General features: G+C 37.8%; 1 protein-coding gene across 2 annotated transcripts in view; it reads right to left on the bottom strand.

Annotated features, from left to right (window-relative positions):
• Positions 1 to 23,563, bottom strand: part of LOC107601723 (E3 ubiquitin-protein ligase CBL-like) — a 49,454-nt gene that overhangs the window by 18,705 nt on the left and 7,186 nt on the right. For both annotated transcript variants that reach the window (XM_016293992.1, XM_016293993.1), the window contains exons 2-4: positions 18,099 to 18,346; positions 3,759 to 3,905; positions 3,472 to 3,628 (exon numbers count right to left, since the gene is read on the bottom strand). In XM_016293992.1, the coding sequence (XP_016149478.1) occupies positions 3,472 to 3,628; positions 3,759 to 3,905; positions 18,099 to 18,346 (552 nt within the window). The remainder of the gene's footprint in view (positions 1 to 3,471; positions 3,629 to 3,758; positions 3,906 to 18,098; positions 18,347 to 23,563) is intronic.

Genomic DNA, 23,563 nt, shown 5'->3' with positions numbered 1-23,563 from the left:
AGCTGTAGCTTAGCATAGATCATTGAATCTGATTAGACCATTAGCATCTCGCTCAAAAATGACCAAAGATTTGAGATATTTTTCCTATTTAAAACTTGACTCTTCTGTAGTTACATCGTGTACTAAGACTGACGAAAAATGAAAAGTTGCGATTTTCTAGGCCGATATGGCTAGGAACTATACTCTCATTCCGGCGTAATAATCAAGGAACTTTGCTGCCGTACCATGGGTGCAGCAGGCGCAATGATACTACGCAGCGCCTGAAAATAGGCTAACTTCTGCCAACATAACCAACGTGACCACCTGCTTGCACAGGGAGCGTGCCTTCTGTTGGAAGTTACCTAGCTGGGGACTATTTTCAGGCGCTGCGTAATTCGTTTCTCTGTGCCTTTATCGTTATAGTTGTAGTGTGGACTCTGCTATTCTTTAATATTGAGAACGATTTATAGAACTATATCTTTATCTTTATAGTTATCGTGCTTGGTGTGAATGGGCCTTAAGAGTGTAACTGTTTTAAAGTTTCATATATTCTAAATATAATAATATAAATATATAATACATTCTATTCTTGTGAAGACAAAGCCGAATTTCCAGTAGTCATTATTCCAGTCTTCAGTGTCACATGATCCTTCCGAAATCAATGTAATATGCTGATTTGATGTTCAAAAAACATTTACTATTATCATCAATGTAAAAAACTGTTGTGCTGGTTAATATCTTTGTGGACATTTTTTTCCCCAGCATTCTTTGATGAATACAAAGTTCAAAAGAACAGCTTTTATTTAAAATAGAAAGCTGTTACATTACAAGTATCTTTACAGTCTCTTTCATTTCAATCATTTTAATGCATCCTTGCTAAATAGAAGTATCAATTAGACTAAACAAAGACCATGATCCACCATGTCGGTTTGTGGACAGGTTATGTAGTGGCTCCAGCACGGTTTCTGTGAAAAAGTGGTCTCCGTCACCTCAGGATGGGCTGCATTCACATATTTTCAAAATGCATTGTGCATCAGCTGAAACGCCCCGACACTTACGTCAAATAGCTGCAGAGCAAATATGGGTCAACCAACCCACCTTTTCCCCTCTCAGATGACATATTATCATTATTAAAAATCTTCAGTATTTACTACCATAACCCAGGATGCCTAATCATGCTTGTGTGTATGCTGAGCAAACACATAAAACAAAACCGGTTTTCATAATGAGGTATCCGTCTCACAAAGGTCCGCTCACAGTCAAAAGGCTGCCGAATCGAAGAAATAAAAAAGGTCTGTGACTGGCTCTCGAGCGGGGCGCGTTCATTCAGATGCTGATGAGAAGCGTGACCTTGCTACGTGGAGCTTCGTCAAACAGCTTTGCGGGCTCTCTGTAAACAGCCGGTCTATTTCTGGCTGCATGAATGAAGCTGAGGTATGGTGCAGCACAAGCGCTCTATACTGCAACTAGAATGGGCACAAGGCCAGCCGTGCCACGGCTGTTTTAAGTACTCTAACAGTCCAACATACCGACTTGAATTATGACATGTTGTCAATGTTAGCTCGATTATTAGATGTATCAAAAAGGCCACATTTGATTATGGATGCATCAGTCATAAAAATTATCCTGACCCCCTTTTTTCCCCAAATTAGCTCAGATGTGAAGTAAGGAAGGCTAATTAAAGAATAGATGTGATTATGGGCTATTGAGGAGAAAGAGGAACGAGAAAGCCCTGGACCGTTGTATTGTCTGTGCTAGAGCACTCTGAATAATGAGCTCATTACATAGACAGCACTGCACTGCCAAGCAGCCGTCAGATGATGCATTCAACAGCTGCTATATTATAGATTCATATTTTAATCACAATAGTCAACTGTTCCATGGAAAAATCAACATGACTAGATTTTCATTTTCACACTGAAAATTCCAAAAACAAAAAGTGCACTTTAAATACCCGAATAATGCACTTAAATAACCGAAAAAAAGAAAGTGTGGAATGTTGGACACTTCATGTACTCAACTTTCGCAGCTTTCATTACGTAGTGAAGGGGGAGGGGCTATCAGACTCCGATTATGAATGACAAAAATAACTATATAATTCATACACTACATGGTTGAGTACATAGTGCATAAGTATATAGTGTATAAGTGCATAGTGTATAGTGTGTCATTTGGGATGCAGCTAAAGATTAGGGTCAGTAAGATTTATTTTTTTGAAAGAAAATGAATAGTTTTATTTGGCAAGAAAGCATTCAAGTGATCAATGTAAAGTAAATGCTGTTGTTTTGAACATTCTATTCATCAAAGAATCCAGAAAAAAATGTATCATGGTTTCCACAAAAAAATATTAAGCAGCCCAATGGTTTTCAATATTGATAATAATAAGAAATGTTTCTTGAGCAGCAAATCAGCATATTGGAATGATTTCTGAAGGATCATGTGACCCTGAAGACTGGAGTAATGATGCTGAAAATTCAGCTTTGCCATCATAGGAATAAATTACATTTTAAAAATATATTAAACTAGAAAATTTATTTTAAATTGTAATACTTCACAATATTACAGTTTTTATTGTATTTTTGAACAAAAAAAAAATGCAGCCTTGATAAGCATTAGACACTTTTTTCAAAAACATTTAAAAAAACAAGGATCATGTGACCCTGAAGACTGGAGTAATGATGCTGAAAATTCAGCTTTGCCATCATAGGAATAAATTACATTTTAAAAATATATTAAACTAGAAAATTTATTTTAAATTGTAATAATACTTCACAATATTACAGTTTTTATTGTATTTTTGAACAAAAAAAAAATGCAGCCTTGATAAGCATTAGACACTTTTTTCAAAAACATTTAAAAAAAAAAAACCTTCATAAATTATTCATAGTGGTTTTAAGACGTTATGCATTCAGATTTGGATTCTGATGTCAATTTTGGTTATCTGTCGAACCATATAGCGAATCCCAACCCCAAGTATGAGCAATAGTAATCGTAATTTTGCCCTAGCAAATCCCACTAATTATGTGGTTCCAGAATAAAAAGTGTGTACACATAAATCAAGTAGTAGAACAGAAAAACCACAAACATCTCTGTTCTGCACTGTTGCTCTCAAAGAATATATAATTAGAGAAAAAAAAATTCCCACAGAGGTTAGCAGCAGTTGCTATTAAAATAGGTCAAACAGCTCTCTTCTAAGGCTGAGGCACTTTCAAATCATCTCTTGCCCCCTACTCTCAGGAAATCGTGTGCTCAGAGGAGTACAGACAAGCCTATTTGAGCTACAAAAGGAGATAAGAGGCCTCCATTCAGGCTGGCTTTCAGCCATGAGAACTGAAGCATCAGCACTGTCACGCACACTCAAACAGCGCCTCCATACCCACAGTACATGGCCACACAACAATAGTCATTGTCAGACCTTCCTCTACACCGAGCTCAGGCACAATAGAGCTAGTCTGTGCTTGGAGGAAGTGATGGAGTGATTGAATGACGCACCTGGAAAAGCCTGGTGAAGATGTCGAACTCAAAGACGGAGATGTAGTCATTGCAGGTGAGGTCGATGGTGGATTTGAGAGCCATGGCCTCCAGGCCCGAGCTGATGGGGTGAAACTCATGCAGGGCCTGCCGGAACACCTTCCAAGGCACGATGGTCCTGAAATTCAAGTTAAGTTATCAGAATCAGACTGATTTCCTTTAGCTTGTCGAAGTCCAACTTCTTTTGCCTTTCTATGAACACGTGGCAAGTTTTTCTTTGAGAACAAAGAATACATTAAGCGTCTCACTTGTCCCCGAACGATCTTCTCCAAAACTCTGCAGCATCCGCTTTGGTGATTCTGAAGTTATCCCCTTGAAATAGGCCGTTGGGAAAGATGGCTTTGAGCTCGGCGAGCATGTGACTGAATATCAGCGACAATTTCGTCAGGTTCCGTCTGAAATACAGGAAAGAGAAGAGGTTTTTTTAAATTTAATTCGATATTTAAAGCTGCAGTTTGTAAGTTTTGCCTCTGTCGCCATCTCTGTTTGAAAACCTGCAATTGCAGCTGTGTGCAGAATTATCTTCCTTGCGTGGGTTGTGCTCTGGCACGGCTCCAGCGCGGATTCATCTAATGTTTTGAGGAGTATGTGTGGCAGTCAGTCACCGCACCGGTGTGGATATTGTACTTTGCACTCACAGATTCTAGCCAACGTCTTGGAATATATGACCCAAATAAGAATTTTCACCGGATATTGTCATCTGAACAAGTAACAAGTCTGCCACATTTGTTCTGACCAACTGAGGAAAAAAGCATTACAATAAATAATGGAGTCAGGGGAAAGTCGTGGCCTAATGGTTAGAGAGTCGGACTCATAACCCAAAGGTTGTGGGTTCGAGTCTCATACCGGCAGGGATTGTAGGTGGGGGGAGTGAATGTACAGTGCTCTCTCCCACCTTCAATACCACGACTGAGGTGCCCTTGAGCAAGGCACCGAACCCCCAACTGCTCCCCGGGCGCCGCAGCATAAATGGCTGCCCACTGCTCCGGGTGTGTGTTCACGGTGTGTGTGTGTTCACTGCTGTGTTTGTGCACTTTGGATGGGTAAATGCAGAGCACTAATTCCGAGTATGGGTCACCATACTTGGCCACATGTCACTTCACTCACTTATAAATCATGCTACCAATGGTGATTTAATCAAAATTAGCTTATATCACATCAAACCGTGCAAATTATTATTATACTTTGTCAAATTGTTAATGTTAACAACATCAGCATTGCGTGACTATGAGTATAGTGTGTATAAACTAGTAGATTTCAATTACAGTACAGTCGAATCTCTAATTGTCATACCACTCGAATTTCATATTAAGAAATTATTTTAACCCAAAAAGCAAATTATGCTCCTTTTGGACTGGTTGTCTTTAAAATACAAATATTGCGTAATCCCAGGCTATCTGTAATCAGAAGCACATTTAAAACGTTTCATAAACACATAATCCTTTCTGGATTACGATCCGCCATCAAAATGATACATTTAATTATTCCAGCTACTGTGAGAAAAGGCTATAAATGATCCGCCACCAGCAGGATCCTCACATGCGATAGCCTAGTAGCCGGTATTCTGTCGATTTGTGCAACCCCGTCAGATTTTGCTACCTTCCATTAAAACCGTGGATAGTACAATTCGACAACGAAAAATGCTACCTGTAAAATTATGGTTTATTAACGTCTACACCTACCACAACCCTAAATCTATTCTTACAGAAATGCAAATACTGTAATTATGTGTTATATTCGCGGTTGTAGCTAGAAGGGATACAGCTACAGGAAACCAACAATAAATAATTTTTCTCCTACCCATTAGATTGTGTTTTATTAAAGTCTACACCTACCCCAACCCTAAACCTACCCTTACAGTTATGCAGATACATTAAATATTGTTGTTCAGCATGAGTAAAGGGACGCAATATTGATGTAAGTAAACCCTGTAAAACCAGTAAACCCTGGTAGGACAATCTGACGGGTATGCTTGAATTTCCCGCGAAAACCTACCCGTACCACTCAAATTAGAAAACATTATTATAAGCTGACCGTTGTGAATCGGGCTAAAGTAAGGCGATAGTTTAGAATGCTGGCTGGTTATGTACTTGCTCAAATATTGATTTCGGATCATTTTTAACCAAAAAAAGTTACGGACTGCAGCTTTAAAGACCAAGTAAAGAAAATGTATGTGATGTTCCTCATGTGACTGACTGATTGCACAGAGACTTGGAAGAGAGCTGAACTGGATGATGACGACATCACTGAATCATCAATGAACTGACTTTAGCTGGAAAAATCTCTCTATTATTGTCATCTTGCATTATTGACATACTATTTTCCTGCTTTGACACAATCAGTATTGTATAAAGCGCTAAACAAATAAAGGTAAAAAAAATGTTCTTCAGTATTTTTGTTTTTTAATTTTTGTCGTTTTCCAGTGCAAATAACTAAAGATTCTTAAATCAAGACATTTACTTGAAGCAAAATGACAAAATAATAAGTCTTGTTTTATGAGAAACTGGTCCAAATAAACTGAGTTTGTGATTTAAAAAAGTACAAATATCTGCCAATGCCACATTTAAAGCAATGACTTTATGAATGTAAGACCTTCTGCTCCAATTTAAGACCTTTTTTTTGTGGAAGGTCAAATTAAGTCTTAAGACCATTTTAAGTCCTCCTGAAAACCTGTAATAATAATTAAGCGGCCATGTTATTAGATCAAACTTGTTAAATCTTAGCATGAAATTTCAGGAGTCTCATATTATTGCTCTTGATAAGTTATTTTTTCCCCAAAATCAGCACAGAAATGTGAAACCATCAGCAGATTCTGGAGTCAGGCCTTGTGGTGATTGGGTATTTCTGTGGCCGGCGGGCACTAGGCCCGTATCAGCAAGGACTGAATGCCTGCTGCATTTTTCTGATTCCACCGACTCTGGGCACATGAGCCCAAGGCAGGCAGACGAGAGCAGGGAGGGTCGTGCTGCACGGCAGGGGGAGGAAGTGGAAAGAAAGCCATGATTTACAGGGCAGCACAGTGGGGGATTGTACAAGCGGGGGAATTGACATGCACAAGAGAGAGTGTTTTTGGAGGCCACAGCTGCCTCCAAAAACGGAATCCTTACTTAGACTACAAGAAAAAAAGAAGTAAATGACAAAGTGAGAAAAGGAATGTTACAAAAAAAAAATGCAAGAGTGGAGTATAAACTACAAGAAATGAAAGCAACCAAAAGAGAAAAATAGCTTACGCAAAAAAAAAAAAAAAGTGTCTGCTTCTCTCTCATAAGCAATAGCTCTTCTTCGTGAAGGGCTCTTTGGATTAGCACTGAAAAGTCTATTCTATGACTAACGTGCAGCATTTAATCTGCTTTCTCTGGTCATGATGTGCCCCAAACAAAATTATAGATTTAGAAAGCTTTACTTCCAAAAAGGTATAATACTACTAATAATATTAAAACAGTTATTATTGTTCTTAATAATAATAATAAATTATTACTATTAAAATAATAATAATAAAACAAATAAATTAATTTAATATTCAAATATGCGTGCATTTCATCAAATTATGTCAAATGAGTAGGATGCCTGAATATCCGGATAACACATTGAACAACCAATGAACACTTTCCTATAAAAAAAAAAAAAACTAGACAGGGTAGATGCCATATTTAATTTGATGTACTGCAACACCTCAAATTCCCACTGTCTTCATAGCCAGCGTTTACATACTTCTTTATCTATGGCTCTGGGAATAGTTGTTGTTTGTAGCAAAAGGGTGCCAATGTGTCTTCTGGGGAAGCCAGCTGTGCCATGTTTCCTCTCTCCAAGAGGACACATAAGAGGAGTTTAGCAATGACATTTGTGTGGCGTTTGGGTGAGGCTGCAGGTTTTGGTGTAATACAGATTGGCACTTTCAAACAAAATGTTTGCGAGGATGTGCATGTTTGAAAGAGTGACACACAAGTGAAAAAACTGAAGCATGAAGGAGACAAAGGTCACACTCGACTCTTTATATTTATGTAGATTTAAACCATGAAGGAAGAAGAGAGGCTTTCGGCAGGAGATTCAAACTAAGTAGGGCACAGATGCATAGAAAGCCCAGGCTCATGCAGCAGAGCTCACTCAATCACTCACTAAAGCTGTCGTACTGAGGACGGCGTTTGAGAGCTGCACTCGGAGTCAGAGGCATCACTCTTCAGAACAATAACTGAAGCCCTCATGCTGGCAAACAATCGCAATGAACAGCATTACTAATGCCTACTCATGTCTTTGAATAGAAAGTGAAAAACAACACATCCTGTGTACTAATATGCATGCATTTCTACTACACAACATTCTTAAAAATAAGTACGAGTCAAATGTCCTAAAAAAAATTCCAGTAGATAAAAAGTAAATTAAATGATTATCTGTGAAAATTAAGCAACATTACCCAATGACATTAAATTCCATTGAACAGAGTGTGTAGTACGTCTGTATCTCACAACCTTGGTTTCATTGGCACTATACTATATATAAATTTGGTTAAAGTTGTGGTAAAAACAACACCCGAGTAAGAGGCATCAGTGAACAATGTGATCAGTATTTATGTCCTGGAAACCTACTTAATCAATGGTCAAGGTTCAATGTTCAGTATGGGAATTCATTTTCATATTTAAAGAATTTGCCACTGATGATTCAAACGTGAGTTTTGAGCAGTGTAAAGTAGCGCTTGTTGTTTGCCATTCCTCCGATCACAAATGCAGACATGGCTTTATGTTTACGCGGCGCGATAACCTTTAAAGGGGTCATATTGTACATTATTGTTTCTCCTCTATGCCCCGCCTTTCCAAAACGCGTTGATTTTTACAAAGTTCATCGGTTTTTTATGAGTCAGAACAGCCAGAATTGTAGTCTACTCTCCCAGGATCAGGAAACAGTCCTCCATAAAATGTGCTGCACACATCTGAATATTTGGGTTGAACTGTTCTGGAACAGTGTTGTAAATACAACTTAACCACTGATTTCTAGTCGTGTCCTCTTTTGGAAGGCCAAACAAAGTAGTTTTGCTTTCACAACGAAACACACCTTGACCTTGGCTCACCTTCATGACATGGCGGTGGGGGCAACAACAATACTACATCGAGAATAAAAGTTACGCCTTCTTTCTTTGCGTGAACATTTGGGCGGCATTATGCAAATCTTCCTACATCGTGACGTAGACATGTGCGGGGCGTGTTAGAACGAGCCATTTTAGGAAGGCGTGGTTGACTATTTTAACTTTTATAAAGAATATCTCTTTGGATTTGAGACTTTAGTCTTTGCAACTTTACAGATCTTCTTTATGCACCAAGAGCTTGTAACACTCCAAAGAGAAAGGAAAAATTGAAATAGCATTATATGACCCCTCCTCCTCCCCAATATCTCGGTTGTCCGGCCTCTCCTTGCTGTTGCTGTAGGCCAAGCCCTGCTTAGATACTGTGCTTTTGTCAGCTTCCCTCCTCTTTTGGCCTGACCTTTGACCTGCTGCTGGCTTCTCCCTTCCTGTTTCCTGTTTTCTGTGATAAAACAGCCAGGCCAACTGGAGGAAGCTCAAGCGGTACGCTCGTGCCCATGGCTGATTATCAAAGACAGTCTCCCTACAGTCTCCCTTTAACGCCTGCCTCCATTTATCCACATGTTCAAAAAAACACAAGAGTCAGTTTGCAGTAGTTTACACTAGTATTGCTCAACTAGTGCACATTTCAAAAGCCAACTTCCCTATAACTTTTAACATTTCCCCAAATATTAGACTTGTAGGTGTCTAAGGAAGTGACTTTCTCGGTCACTGGACACTTTTTATGTTTCAACACTGTGTTCATGAGAAAATGCGAACAGATCATGGATTCTGTGTTTCCTTGTCAACACAGCCACCCCTTGACAAATTTAACTGTCTGGAACTGGCTTCACACCAGATCTCTGTCAGGAAGTGGTGGTGACAGAACTCATACACTCAAGCAAACACACACACCTTTAAATAAAACACATTCACACAAATAATTTTTGTTCGCGGTGATTCTGACGCTGTCCATTCCCATCCACTCTGTAATCTGAGGTGACTTCCAGAGAAGAGGTCCTCTGGTAGGGTGCAGGTCTATTTTAATAAATGCAAATAATATAAGGCAACTAACAATGTAATCAAGCATGACTGTGATAGCGAAATAAATAGGCTTATAAAGGGAGGAAAATCATCCTCATCCTCCCTATATCATCATCCAAGTTACTCTGACACTTGATAGAAGCTATTAAAATGAAGCAGACACTAACACAGACAGGTTATAATGTGGCATGCCATTATTGCCAAAAACCAAAACCAGACTAAATTCGTAAAGAGACATCTAGAAACCAAATCTGTAGATTTTCCTATCAAGCCTATTTTTTTGTTTAACCTGTTAACCTGGAAGCCGGCGCACTGAACGCTCTTTGTTTGCACGTGTCAATGTTTACGAATAGATTAAATGAAACGGGACAATTAATCTTTACAAACTATTTATCATTATAAAGGTCTAAGCCTCAAGCATCGACGATAGATCACTGTTTTTCAATGGAAAGCTTATAAGGAATGTATTTGCTAAATTTGTGTAAGCAGTACACATTAAAACATGCATAATCAAAACGCAGTACATACCAGATTCATCGTAATAGCGAGTCACAAATGCATCCACAGCTGTAAATCCCGGTTTAGTTAGAAAGGTAAGGGTCCACTGAACAACTTCCCAAAGAGCACTTTTAGTCCAACGAAACAATAACGCTGTAATATGGATGGTTCTTCCTTTGTTTACGTCTCATTTCTTCAGGGAGAGTTATTGTTTGTATCCGTTATGGAATAACTTGGTCAAAAAACTGCATCACAGTAGTAAAAAGCAACATGGTTTTGTAGCATACAAACAGAATGAGACCATCCACTAAAAAAAAAAAAAAGTAAAAGATACACGGAATAGTTCATTTGAATTCTGGCGCTCTCTCGTGACGGCTCATCTGTCATCTGATGGGGGTGTAACTTAGAGATCGGCTTTTTGCACAAATAATTCTTTTTTTTTTTTTTTTCTTCAACATGTCTGCTAATCTGAGTAGGCCTATGTACTTGACATACAAAGCTAATTCTTTTTCTTTTTATTACTAAAAAAATATTCTTATTGTATTTTTCTAGTGCTCAAATAAATCACTTATACAATGTATAAGATTCTGTCTATTATTTTATAATTGAAAAACTATGCAGTGGTATGTATAATGACTAAAATATTTTGTAGAACCCTTCAATTCATTTGGTGGCTATTTTTCCTCAAAAGGGAAGGGGACTTAGAAATAGTCTCAGAAAAATGGTTGCAGGAATCTAATTTTTCATGGTATCTTCTTCAGATTTAAAATAGACACTCATGAGACCTTAATATCTTAATATCAAAGTTGAAAACAGTTGTGCTGCTTAATATTTTTGTGGAAATCCTGATTTATTTTTTCAGGATACTTTGAAGAACAGAAAGTTAAAAAGAACAGCATTTATTTGAATTCAAAACCTTTTGTAAGACTACAAATGTCTTTACTGTCACTTTTTATTTGTTGCATTCTTGCAAAATAAAAGTATTTTAAAAATACTGCCCCCAATCTTTTAAACGATAAATTATGGCTTATGATAATATTAATCCAATTCAATGTTTCATTTTAAGGAGACTTTAATTTTATAACTAATTTCAGTATGGTGATGGATCGGCACTCAAAATTAAAGTCAATGGGGTACAACAAGTTTGGAATGACAATTGGGGCGAATAAATTATGACAAATGATGACAGAATGATCATTTTCAGGTGTTTTAGAGGAAGAACTAAAGAACAGACTGAATGCCAGTTTAACATAACCCTTGACTAGGAAACAAGAGAAGTGTGACTTTGAAAGCGAAAGAGATGGCAAAGCATGCCTTTTTTCTGCTATGTCTTCAGACAGAAGAGGAGAATAACACAGCAAGAGTATGAGAGCTGCATTATCAGTTAGTGTTTAGTCTGCCAGTGTGATCAGTAGGCCATAAATAAATACAGTGTCCCACTGCTAGTGTGTGGCTCTCAGACGTGCTTAGCTGGGCTCGCCTTGGCTCTGTGTTGAGCAAGATGCAGGACGTAGTAACTCGAGCTGCAATACAATCCTCGGACGTGTTAACAGTGTTTCCATCCGAAGCGCTCCCTGTGTGCGCTAACTCATGTAAAACGGACAAAACTATTCCTTTGGCAGAAGTTCAGATGCGATTATCACTTTGTTCATGACACCGAATCATTGGCTGCTCAGCTCCATTGCTTTCAGGCTTGCTTGGTTCATGCGATCCTTTGAGAGCCATATAACTCGCTAAACAATGAATGATTAATACAAAGAAAGATTAATTAATGCCCCACAGACGTGAGCTTTGAGCTACACTTCCTGCATGATATCTTAAGACTTTGGACTATCAAAAAGTTCTGCTTGTTTGATAGCATCTATTAATTGTGTTGTTTGATGGTACTCGAGTTTCCTCTGATAAGAGTAGGAGGTACTAAATAGCGCTAAACCACAAAACATTGGTGAACACATGCTACGTGTTTATTTTTAATTTTTTTCACCAGCCTATTGAAAAAAATAAGCTCTTAAATAATTGCAGTGGATGTTAGCAACAAGATAAGTGATGGGAGATGGCTGTTGAATTTTTATATATACATTATATTCAATGAAGAACAGTAAAGTCTACTTTTAGATTTACTTACTGGCGGAAATGCACACAAAGCATAAAAAGTAGAGAAAACTAGAAGACAAAAATAAAACAAAAACCAAAAATTACCCACAACAAAACAAAACACAATTTTAAAACAAAACGCAAAAAAAAAAAAAAATACTTGCTTTTTGGCATGTTTGATCATCTGCAAATTCTCATTAATTTCCCTCTAGAAATCAATGGAAACTAGTTACTGTAGTAAATTTGAATCGAAGACAAAAATAAAACAAAAACCAAAAATTACCCACAACAAAACAAAACACAATTTTAAAACAAAACGCAAAAAAAAAACTTGCTTTTTGGCATGTTTGATCATCTGCAAATTCTCATTAATTTCCCTCTAGAAATCAATGGAAACTAGTTACTGTAGTAAATTTGAATCCCCCCCCAAGGTTGGGCAGTGCCTCCTCTGTCGACTGCATGTATGTAGTCCGAAACGTTTGCTCTGTACTATTTTTCAAGGTTTACCAGTTTTTCTGCTAAATCTTATTTACACTTTCCAAGTTCAGAACAATTCACAGAAAGAAACACGTAAAAGGATGTTAAGAATTTAAATACGGAACATGAGCGACACGTCTTCACCACAACAAGCGACAACTCCTCTTATGACAGAGCTGCGACTACAACAAAAAGGAAATTGTACTAGCTGACAAATTTCAGTTAAGCCACACAACTGTAAATGCCTTAACGTGATAAACATAGCAGTTGCACATGTATCAGACTTCACCTATCTGCTGTGCATTTCCCTATTGCTATAAATGCTCCTTTCATGCAGACCTGTAACATGCAGATAAGATGAAAAGATAACCAAATTAACTGGAGAGGAAAACATGAGTATGGAAAAGTCACAGTCCAAATTTAGTGACCCAAAGGAAGTGTGGATGCATAATCTCAGGACAACACAACTACTTGATAATACCACTATTATTCAGGATACAACATCTGTCAGAAAGTGTATCCAAAGTTAGTTTTCTTAACTGACAACAGCTGCATGGCACACACCTAACCTCAAGGCTACCTAAATTGAGAACACATGCAATTTCACAGAGATGGATATCAGAGCACTATGCATCTCTTCTTAAGGAAGCCCTGCAATGAAACATAAATATAGAAAATATGTGGTAGAAGATTCCAACACTGGAACAGAGTTTCAGATTTGTGAGTGTCTACCAGCAATGATGTGAGATCAAAAAAGTTCCCAGATATTGCTCATGTTCAATTGGTCATGTGAAATAGCTGCACTGACCAACAGGAAGTTATTTGGTTTATAAAAATAAAGTGACTTCTGTGTGAGCAGTGCCTCGTAAATTGCTACACTATAGACAACATAACTTTTTTTTACTGCAAAATTTTGCTGAAATGTCACTAATGGCATACTAGAAAAGTGTGCAAAATTTTTTTTTAGTATTGATGAAACTGTGCCGTTCAGTTCAGCCAAGTGAGTATGACGTCAAGCGTGAAAGCAAAGTTAACGTTTAAGTGTGCAATAACACATCAATGCACAATTGAATGCATCAATCAAGGATTTTAATAACAGATGACAGTAATTACAATCTTATTCACTGTGTTACAGAGACCGTCCTAGATTATATGCATGACTTAAGGCCCGTTCACACCAAGCACGATAACTATAAAGATAACGATAAAGATATAGTTCTAAAAATCGTTCTCAATATTAAAGAATAGCCTAGTTCACACCACAACTATAACGATACAGAGGAACGATATCGTTGTGATCACTTTCAAAACGATTGTTTTCCAGCTGATGAACGATAAAACATCAGCCAATCAGAATCCATCCTGCTGTAACGAGCTCAAGAATTTAAAGCGGCAGACGCGCATGCGCTTAGAATAAACATACGATATCGTTCGCTGGTGTGGACGCTAATATCGTTATCTTTATAGTTATCGTTCTTGGTGTGAGAAAATAATTTGTTTCATTACTCTTATTTGGATGCACCAACTTGAACAAAGCAAGTTAAATGCCGTTACTTGCGTGCTCAATTATGACATTTACATTCAGGAATATCTGGAGATTTTGGTAACAAAATTGGAAAATATGCCATATAGTTGTTAATTTTATGACTCTTCTAGTACAAGATTTCAAGTATGCTTCAAATATTACTTTTCACATTTCTGTTTTATGATATGCAAACCTACTGCACATACACATCAGTTTACCTATTGTCTGTTTGCATCAAGGTATCAATTTAGTACCAATATCGAGGTACAGAGGCTGAAGTAAAAATTTCAGTATCTTGCCAACCCTAGGCAGCACTAGAGCTGGAGAGAAACTTTTTTGACTGCAAATATCTGAATGTAAAAGATCTATAAAAGTCTTCATTACTACTAAGGTAAAAGTGATTCTGCAAAGCTTGAATTGCCACAGACTGTCAGTGTTAGAAGTGGCTAGCCTCAGCTGTGCATGTTGAGGGGGCCTACGAGACACAGGAAGGGGGAAGTGAGCACGATAACAGGAAGAGCAGTGTCAGCGTGGTGCAAAGTATGACTGGTGTGTCAGAGTTAATCATTACATTTTTCTCACTCAATACGAACACCTCCGCCCCTCTCAGTAAAGCTCCAGTGTCTAACGACACGGAAAAGCTTTGGATAAGATTCTTGAGAATTTGCCACCAAAGCAGCTCAAAAAGAGGCCCTTGTCATGCAAAAGGTTTTCATCTGAAAGCTCTTATGGTTACAAACATCTAACTGTTCAGCTTGGTGTTTCTTTGCTAGATTCAGAGTAGTGAAATAGTATGAACAATACAGAATGACAACATGGCCTATGGTATAAGAAGCCGCTGTACTACGGGAAGTGAGATTATAATGACGGAAATAAAGTAGGGACATTTTTATGATGTTTACAATCAACTAAAGTCAGAATGCTGCGGTTCCGGAGGGAAAATGCACAGGGAATGTGTGAGACTTCAGCTCTAAAAACTTCTAAAACGATAATTATCACGACATAATTTTCCTTGATAAAACGATAGCAAGAATTCACTAAATGTTCGATATAATGTTTATGTGCCAAAAGCGGAATGAAACAGCACTACTCAGTTGAACCGCACCACATGGACCATTTATCCGCTCAAATGGCAGTGCAGTGCCAGCTCACTAGAGCAGATGTGTTTACTCGCTGATAATGCATTTATACTAAATGTATTTAGACTACTGTTTTTCATCCAAAAACCTGGAAACCATATAGTCACATTTTACCATGGTAACTATATGTGTGGTTTTAACTGTGACTATCATGATCGAAATGTATGCTACTATGGAAGACAAATGGTTAATTTGAATAAAACTCAAACAGTCAATAAAAAATTTTTAAAAATGAGTTTGTTACAATTTTTACAGATGTTACTGTTTTTGATAATGAACATAAATTTGCATCCTATCTCAAGCTACTACTACTGTCAACTCAAGCTACTGTCAAATGTGCATTTCTAAGAGACAAAAAAAAAATAAAAAAAATATTTACTAATGTTGCAGCCTGCACTGCAAACTGTGCTGAAGAGACGCGTCATCAAAGACAGGCAACACAAACCTGCTGCATGATTTGAAACAATATCACTCATAAGTACATGAAGAAACTAAAAAGTAAATTTTTTAAATGTATCATGATAATTATCAATATCGACTGATATGAAAAAAATTATCAGAAACAATATCACTCATAAGTACATGAAGAAACTAAAAAGTAAATTTTTTTTTTTGCCATTAAACTTAAAAGAAATAAAGATTTTAAATGTATCATGATAATTATCAATATCGACTGATATGAAAAAAATTATCGTGATAATTTTTTGGCCATATCGCCTAGCCCTACTTTTCAATCATATGGTAGGGTCATTCTAGTGCAAACTTAAGCCAAAAATCATTTGACACACATCACACTGGGTTCAAAGGTTTAGTAGGCCCATTAAACGTTATTTTCATACACAAAAGAAATGCCGAATATGATTTTCATATATGACATACACATAGGCTGGAAGGCTGTGGGTCTTGTTTTTAGCTTTCATGAAGACACTGAAAACTGAATAAGGAGAATATGAAGATAAATAACAAATGATATGAGGGTTTAATGAAGGTTACATCTGGAAACTCTACAACTGACTAGGGCTGGGCATTAAGGCCAAAAAAATCTAATGTTGTCAAATGAAACAATATTCATATTAAAAGCTATTAAAACAAATATAGTGAATGTAACCATGTATGATATGCTATATAACAGCCTATATGCATAAAAATGGTTATAATCACAATACATTTTAACATTGCAACATTAAAATCTAAAAACAAATCTAATGCTTCTTAAAGGGATAGTTCACCAAAAAAATAAAAATTCTGTCATTACTCACCCTCATGTCTTTTCAAACTCGTAAGACCTTCGTTCATCTTCGGATCTGTTTCCTACGTTGTTGTGATTTGATCTGAACGAAAACAGCGTATCCGTGTGACGCAGCTGACACAGAACAGCATACGCTGTTTACGTCCAGCGGATACTCTCCAAAATGGCGCTACAGGGTGACGTGACGATGAATTGTTGAATAAAGTAGTTTTTTTTTCTTTTGCGCACAAAAAGTATTCCCGTAGCTTCGTAAAATTACGGTTGAACCCCTGATGTCACATGAATTATTTTACAGATTTCCTTGCTACGTCTCTGGACTTGGGAACATTTCAGTTGTATTGCTGTCTATGCAGGGTCAGACAGCTCTCAGATTCCATCAAAAATATCTTAATTTGTGTTACTTACGGGTTTGAAACGACATAAGGGTGAGTAATTAATGACAGAATTTTCATTTTTGGGTGAACTAACCCTTTAAGGCAGAAGCTAAATTTCCTAAACTTCAAAAAAGACAAAAAAAACACAGACTATTTGTATTAGGCTATAATGACGCTCGTTCACTGAAGGCTGTCAAATGTTATGCCCCAAGCACATCTCAAATGCATTAAACAGCACACGTAGCCTATCTGTCAGCAGCACATGAGTCTGTCAGAGCATCTGACGGGGCGAACTGTTTTAAACCATGTTAACTATATCTTACGAGTTATTTAAAAGCCCTTAATATAAAGCATGTCTCATGTTTAGACCAAATTGTATTACACGCTTTCCCTGCAGCACCTCACTCCATGTCCTCTGCTATTATTTAGATGTGCTCGTATCAAACTACTGTAGGCCCATATCTATATAAACCGTATTGTCTCATACCATATCGTTAGTAAAAAATATATCAATATATCGTTCAAACTCGATATACAATTTAGCCCTACAACCGACCTGTTACTTGTAAGGCCTTGGCCTCAGTTACGCTCTTCCTCTTGTGACTGGTCCTATTTGCATTACACATTCCTCCTCTGTCCGCTCACACGAGACCAGCGTTTCCAGGAGAAGCAGAAGAACCACTGGCCTGATACGATCTCAGACCACTGACTGATTCGTGAGCGCTTGCATGCTCTACTTCATTTGCATCTCTGATATACGACTTGAGCTTCAGCTTAACTCAATGTAACCGCTACTCAAATTCTTTGAAGAGACCAGTTTCACATGATTCAAGGACTGACGAACCATGTTTTGCTGCTTCTGCTTTTGCCTCCCACACTGAATTAATATGCAGGGCATTCCAAAAAACACGAACTAGCTCAGGAAATGTCTGAACAGAGGTGGCTTGAGAACTCTGAGGTCTGCTTTCACACCTAAACCAATGCCTTCGTCAAATGGAAAATGTTTGACACCTTATTTGGCCACTACAGATTGCACTCAACACATCTTTTTGAATGTTTGCCGCTTATGAAGGCACTAAAAGCGGCATCTTGCTCATCTGAAATATTACAAATAGAGATAGTGTCAGAAACTCACCTGGGTTGAGAGTTCTCCTCAAACATTCGCTCTTTGCCGTCTTTGAACAGGCTTATGGTCTGTTTGGTCTTCTTGGTCAAGTTCTCCATGAAAACGCGGAAGTACTCGTTGTCGCCCAGAGTTTCCATCTTGCCTTCGTAGCGGGATAGGATAGTGCGGAGATGCTGGTAGGTGTCTGGCAACAGGTCCAGGATGTACGGAGGACTGTTCTTCAAGGCCAACTTGGGGTTCTGGCATAACCGTACCACCTACAAAACAGCAGAGAAAAGCAGACAATGTTAAATATGGTATCGTTTCAAAACAGTGAGCAGCCAAATTGAAAATGGTGGGTTGCTACTACTATACTGAGCTGTCAGAAAATACCAGAAACAACAACGTATCCATCGTAAATGGCTTAGCATTTAAATACTGGCATGAAATCGCTTCAGTTTTGTATTACTTAAGTCCACTGAAAATCTGTTATCAATGTTGAAAACCATGCAATTTTTTTTCAGAACTCTTTATTGAATAAAAGAAGTTCAAAAGAAAAGCATTTATTTGAAACTTTTCTATCATATATGTCTGTACTGCCACTTTTTTGCATCCTTGCTGAATAAAAGCAGTTTTAAAACTCTTGCAGTTTTCTCAACCAATTAAACTTCAGCTTTATATTGTTAACTTTAATGCAGATTTTAGATTGGTTAATATTAGCTGTCAATCACTCAGTCACTGCTTTCCGCAGTCAGGTGACAGGGAGCCAACTACCGCGGGGAATGAAAAGGGCTGAAGAAGAGATAAAAATGAAAAGAACACTGACAGATTTCTTTTGTAAACCACCTAAAGTTACAAATAATGGTTTTGGTGATAGCGATCATGTGGTGAATGTTGATCCACCAGCCGAAAAGAAGGCGTACAGAGTGGCTTCGCTATGAAAATGCACTGTGCTCTATGCACTGCATTCACTGTAAAGCTAGTGGGACGGAGCTTGCAGGTAACAGCGTTCGCCACTAAATCTACACATTTTGTAATTGTTGTTTTACGATGTGCGGTTTGACATTATCGAGTATATTGCAAAATCCAAACAAAACGTGCACGCATACATGACGTGATGAAGTCTAGTAGGTTAAACTAGTGCGCGTGTGCATTTAGAGTGCGTTCTTTCGCTGCATGATTCATTCTACTAAAATGCATCACAAAATTCAAGATATGGGGCCTTTATATCATTTCATATAGTTAATCAATACCACAAGAAGAGTGCCGTTTTTTTCTCCAAAAATCAGCATGACTACAAATTTGATATTGATTTTATACAAACTGTTCAATAAACAAGTTAATATTAAGAGACTTACGTTTTAGACACCATATTGCCTGTTTTTGCTCTATTTCGCCAACAAAAATAATTCCAAACTAAGCCACAGCACTGTTTTGCATCTGACATGAAGGTGTCTCGTTCCTGAATGAATCAACCGTTTAAATGATTCGGTGACTTGCTGCCACCTACTGGCGATTTTAATTTCACATTTAAAGTTTTAAATATTTAAATTATCAGCATTCAACGTTTTATGTTAACAATATTAAAACATTTATGCATGTGTAACTGCAGGTTAAATGCATTCATGTCCTGCATTAATCAGTGTGTAAATGCATCTAAATGCCACTTCAGATGCAGCTTCTGTTTCCTCTGCATTGCAAAGATAAATTTAGTTGATACTTTCATTTGCTATTATTGAGATAATTTGTTGAGATAGTGAATTGGTGGGTTTTTGTTAAATGTGAGCCAAAATCATCACAATTAAAAGAACCAAAGACTTAAACTACTTCAATCTATGTGCATTGAATTTATTTAATACACGAGTTTCACAATTTGAGTAGAATTACTGAAATAAATGAACTTTTCCACAACATTCTAATTTATTGAGATGCACCTGTATATAATTTGTAGTTGTGGTGCTCATTCATTTTTGGTGAGTGCTCCTAACTTTTTGAAGTTGGGATCACCAGTGCTACAAAGTAAAAAAGTTAATTTCGAGCCCTGCAAGGGCTTTAAAACTGTTAACCCAACCATAAATACACACAAAAACCTTTCCAGGTCACACACCACCAGAACATTCCAGAGAGAAGAATCTTAAAGTCCAAAGGATTTTTGTGAACTACATACGATGACAACTGTGTTTGCACAAAAGACACAATTCTGCAATCTACAGCACTACGCTGTCATGTCAATTTCCACAACATTTACAGCTGATGACTGGGAATGCCATTGTGTGCTTTGCAGCTATAGGGGTTTAATGCTTGAGATTACGGTTGGGCGGCATGATAAAAATGCTTTTTATCACCTTATTGTATACAATGTTTTTTTTTTTCGATGAGAAATTAATGTGTTTAATAACTTTGTTGACGTACTTTTGCATAAAATCCTTTACAAATGAAACATATGAATTAAAAAATAATAAAATATAAAACTATAAAAGCTTTATTCTTTCCTTTAAATTAATCTATTTCTAATATTCATAACAACTGAACGAGTCTGACATCAGTGCAAGAATAGCTTCATGTTATGTAACGTGTGCGTTAAAAAGTAGACTCAAAACAGTAAAACTAATATCAAAATCAAAAAGAATAGATAAAAAAAAACCTTTTGAACAGTTCCATGTCAATTGTACAGCAACATCTACACTAGTTTTACCATTTTTACAACCACATATATATCGTCATTACATCCAAATCTACTGGAGGCTACAAAGCTGTTGAAACCGTACAAGAAAAAGAAAAGAAGAAAAAAAAACCATTCCAGACAATAAATCATTATGATTAAGTGCATGTCCTCAAACCACTTCATTAGACAAACAATTGAATGGTTAGACTGATGGTCCAATAGCCTTTGCTTTAATTCAGACATAGTGGCTCTCTTCTGTCTGGACTAAAGCCAAGCATCATCACCTTCTGAACTATTGATTAAGACGTGGGTGGGAAATTTGAGGAAACAGGAAACTGCTCAAGTGTCACCACCCCAGCAGTTCGAGAAGCGACGTGCACGTTCCAGCAATAAGAGGCCAGCGCTGTGTGCAGCTGCTCTGAGTACTTGCAGCCGCTCTTATCTATTTTGTCTTCAGCAAAGGACCAGCTGTGATTGGGGGGTAGGGAAGCTGATGACATCACTAGGGGGTCACCATTCAGTCTGACTTGTGCTCCAAAGCGTTTGCCTCTCATGCACCCCCAATCCTGACAGCCAGGAGATAAGGCTGTGGTGACAGGACATCCCGAGAATTATCAGCGAACATGCATAAATCTACATGTTCACGTGCGGACGCGTGTTAATTATGGCTTCCAGTGATAATCTGAATTCAGAAAAATAATCCAAAAGTGTGGAGAAAAGTACGCTTGGTCTCAAGCATGAGAAATGATACCAGGAAGTCGATTAAAATAGAAATAATTTCAAATGCACTAATGCAATATCGCACTCAAAAATGCAAGTGTCATTTATAGTGTTAAATCTGCATTCATAGTACAAGAACGACCTTACAAAAGTATTCAAATACACAATCAACAACAACTATAATCAACATGTGGTTTAATGATTACTAAAACTTATCAGGAAATCAAGGCATAGATCATGTGTTTGTAAATATGGTGAACACAATAGATGCATACATGTGGAAAACCCATAGTCAAATACAGAATTCTATATTAAAGTTTTTGACTATGCAATGTTTTGTCATATTAAAGGGGTCATATGATGCTGCTAAAAAGAACATTATTTTGTGTATTTGGTGTAATGAAATGTGTTTATGCGGTTTTTAGTTCAAAAAACACATTATTTTCCACATACTGTACATTATTGTTTCTCCGCCTTTTTGAAACGCGTCGATTTTTACAAAGCTAATCGGTCTGAAAAAGCGAGGTGTGCTGTGATTGGCCAGCTATCCAGTGCGTTGTGATTGGCCGAATATCTCAAGCGTGAGACGGAAATGTTACGCTCCTCACATACGGTTGATGCCGTGTCCGGCCGGAGCGACGAGACAAACATTAAAACGCAATCCAAACGAGGCATTTGTTGCATCCAGTGGGGACATAATTACTGATTATAATGACTTATACTGTCTTTTTACGTGCTGCGTTGCATTGCATTGCATCACGCCGCGTAAACATAAAACTCTGTCTGCATTTGTGATCAGAGAAATGACAAACAACAAGTGCTACTCTACTGCCCAAAACTCGCGTTTGAATCAGTGGCAACGAAAAACACAGCGGCCTAGCATGAGGGGAAGCCCCGGCTTAGCGTGCGCTGAGGCCGGGATAGAGTGAGCTGAGGCGGGCTTTGTCCACGGTGAAAGTTGATGTATTTCCTCAGCGACCAGCACAGATCAGCTCTAGGCATTACGAAGCGGATATCGTCCTCTTTTGGAAGACCAAACAAAGTAGTTTCGCTTTCACAACGAAGCACACAGCGTCTTCAGGACATGGCTGCAGCGTCAACAATACTACAGCGAGAATAAAAGTTACGCCTTCTTTCTTTGCGTGAACATTTGGGCGGCGTTATGCAAATCTTCCCAGATCGTGATGTAGAACGAGCTGTTTTAGGTAGGCGTGGTTAACTCTTAACTTTTATAAAGAATATCTCTTTGGTTTTGAGACTTTAGTGTTTGCAACTTTACAGATCTTCTTTATGCACCAAGAGCTTGTAACACTCCAAAGAGAAAGGAAAAATTGAAATCGCATCATATGACCCCTTTAAGGTTCACACGGAAGAACCACAACCGAGTTCTTTTGTATTTGGTAAGAGGTTGAATACTTACAGAGGATTTATAGAATATAACTAAATGGATAATAGTACTGGGCGGTATGACCAAAAATTGATATCACGGTATTTTTCAAAATTATACCGGTTTCACGGTACATGACGGTATTTTTTTTTCAAGCATGACCGGGTGTTAACCATATTTTCTACTGATTGAGAGAGGAAATACTGCAGTATTTAGAATGCCCTATTTTACGGTCATGATGAGTGAATATTGTCAAAAAATACCACACTAAATAGTGACTTTTAATACATGTTAACCAGGAGTCACTCTCATTTATAATAGTGGCATTGTCTGATAAAATCAACATGCATCTACACTAAAGAGCGGCTATGCGGTTGTTTTGGCTATATTACTTTTTTGTCTCATGCAGCGCACTGCCTGCGTCTGAGTAACAAACAACAAACAAAAAAGTGCATGTGATATTAACAGACGATCTATGCTCATATTTATAATTCCAAACAATCAGTAAGCGACAGGTGCTAGGTGCGGTGCAGCCAACTGAATGTGCTGCTTCTCTGCCGCTCACTGCACAGAACAGACGCGGCGACACTTCTCCGGGAAAGTCAGACCTCACATTCACGGGACAGCACTGGCGAAATCTTCCAACTGAACCATAGCTAAGGTTTATCCAAAAAAGTCGCTAGGTATGTCAGTATGAATATTCTATGGAAAAAAGCTGCTAAA

Source organism: Sinocyclocheilus grahami, unplaced genomic scaffold, assembly GCF_001515645.1.
Source record: "Sinocyclocheilus grahami isolate Dianchi unplaced genomic scaffold, SAMN03320097.WGS_v1.1 scaffold311.1, whole genome shotgun sequence".
NCBI lineage: Eukaryota > Metazoa > Chordata > Actinopteri > Cypriniformes > Cyprinidae > Sinocyclocheilus > Sinocyclocheilus grahami.
The sequence above is the reverse complement of the archived record's forward strand: the minus strand, read 5'-3'. Positions and strand labels throughout refer to the sequence as shown.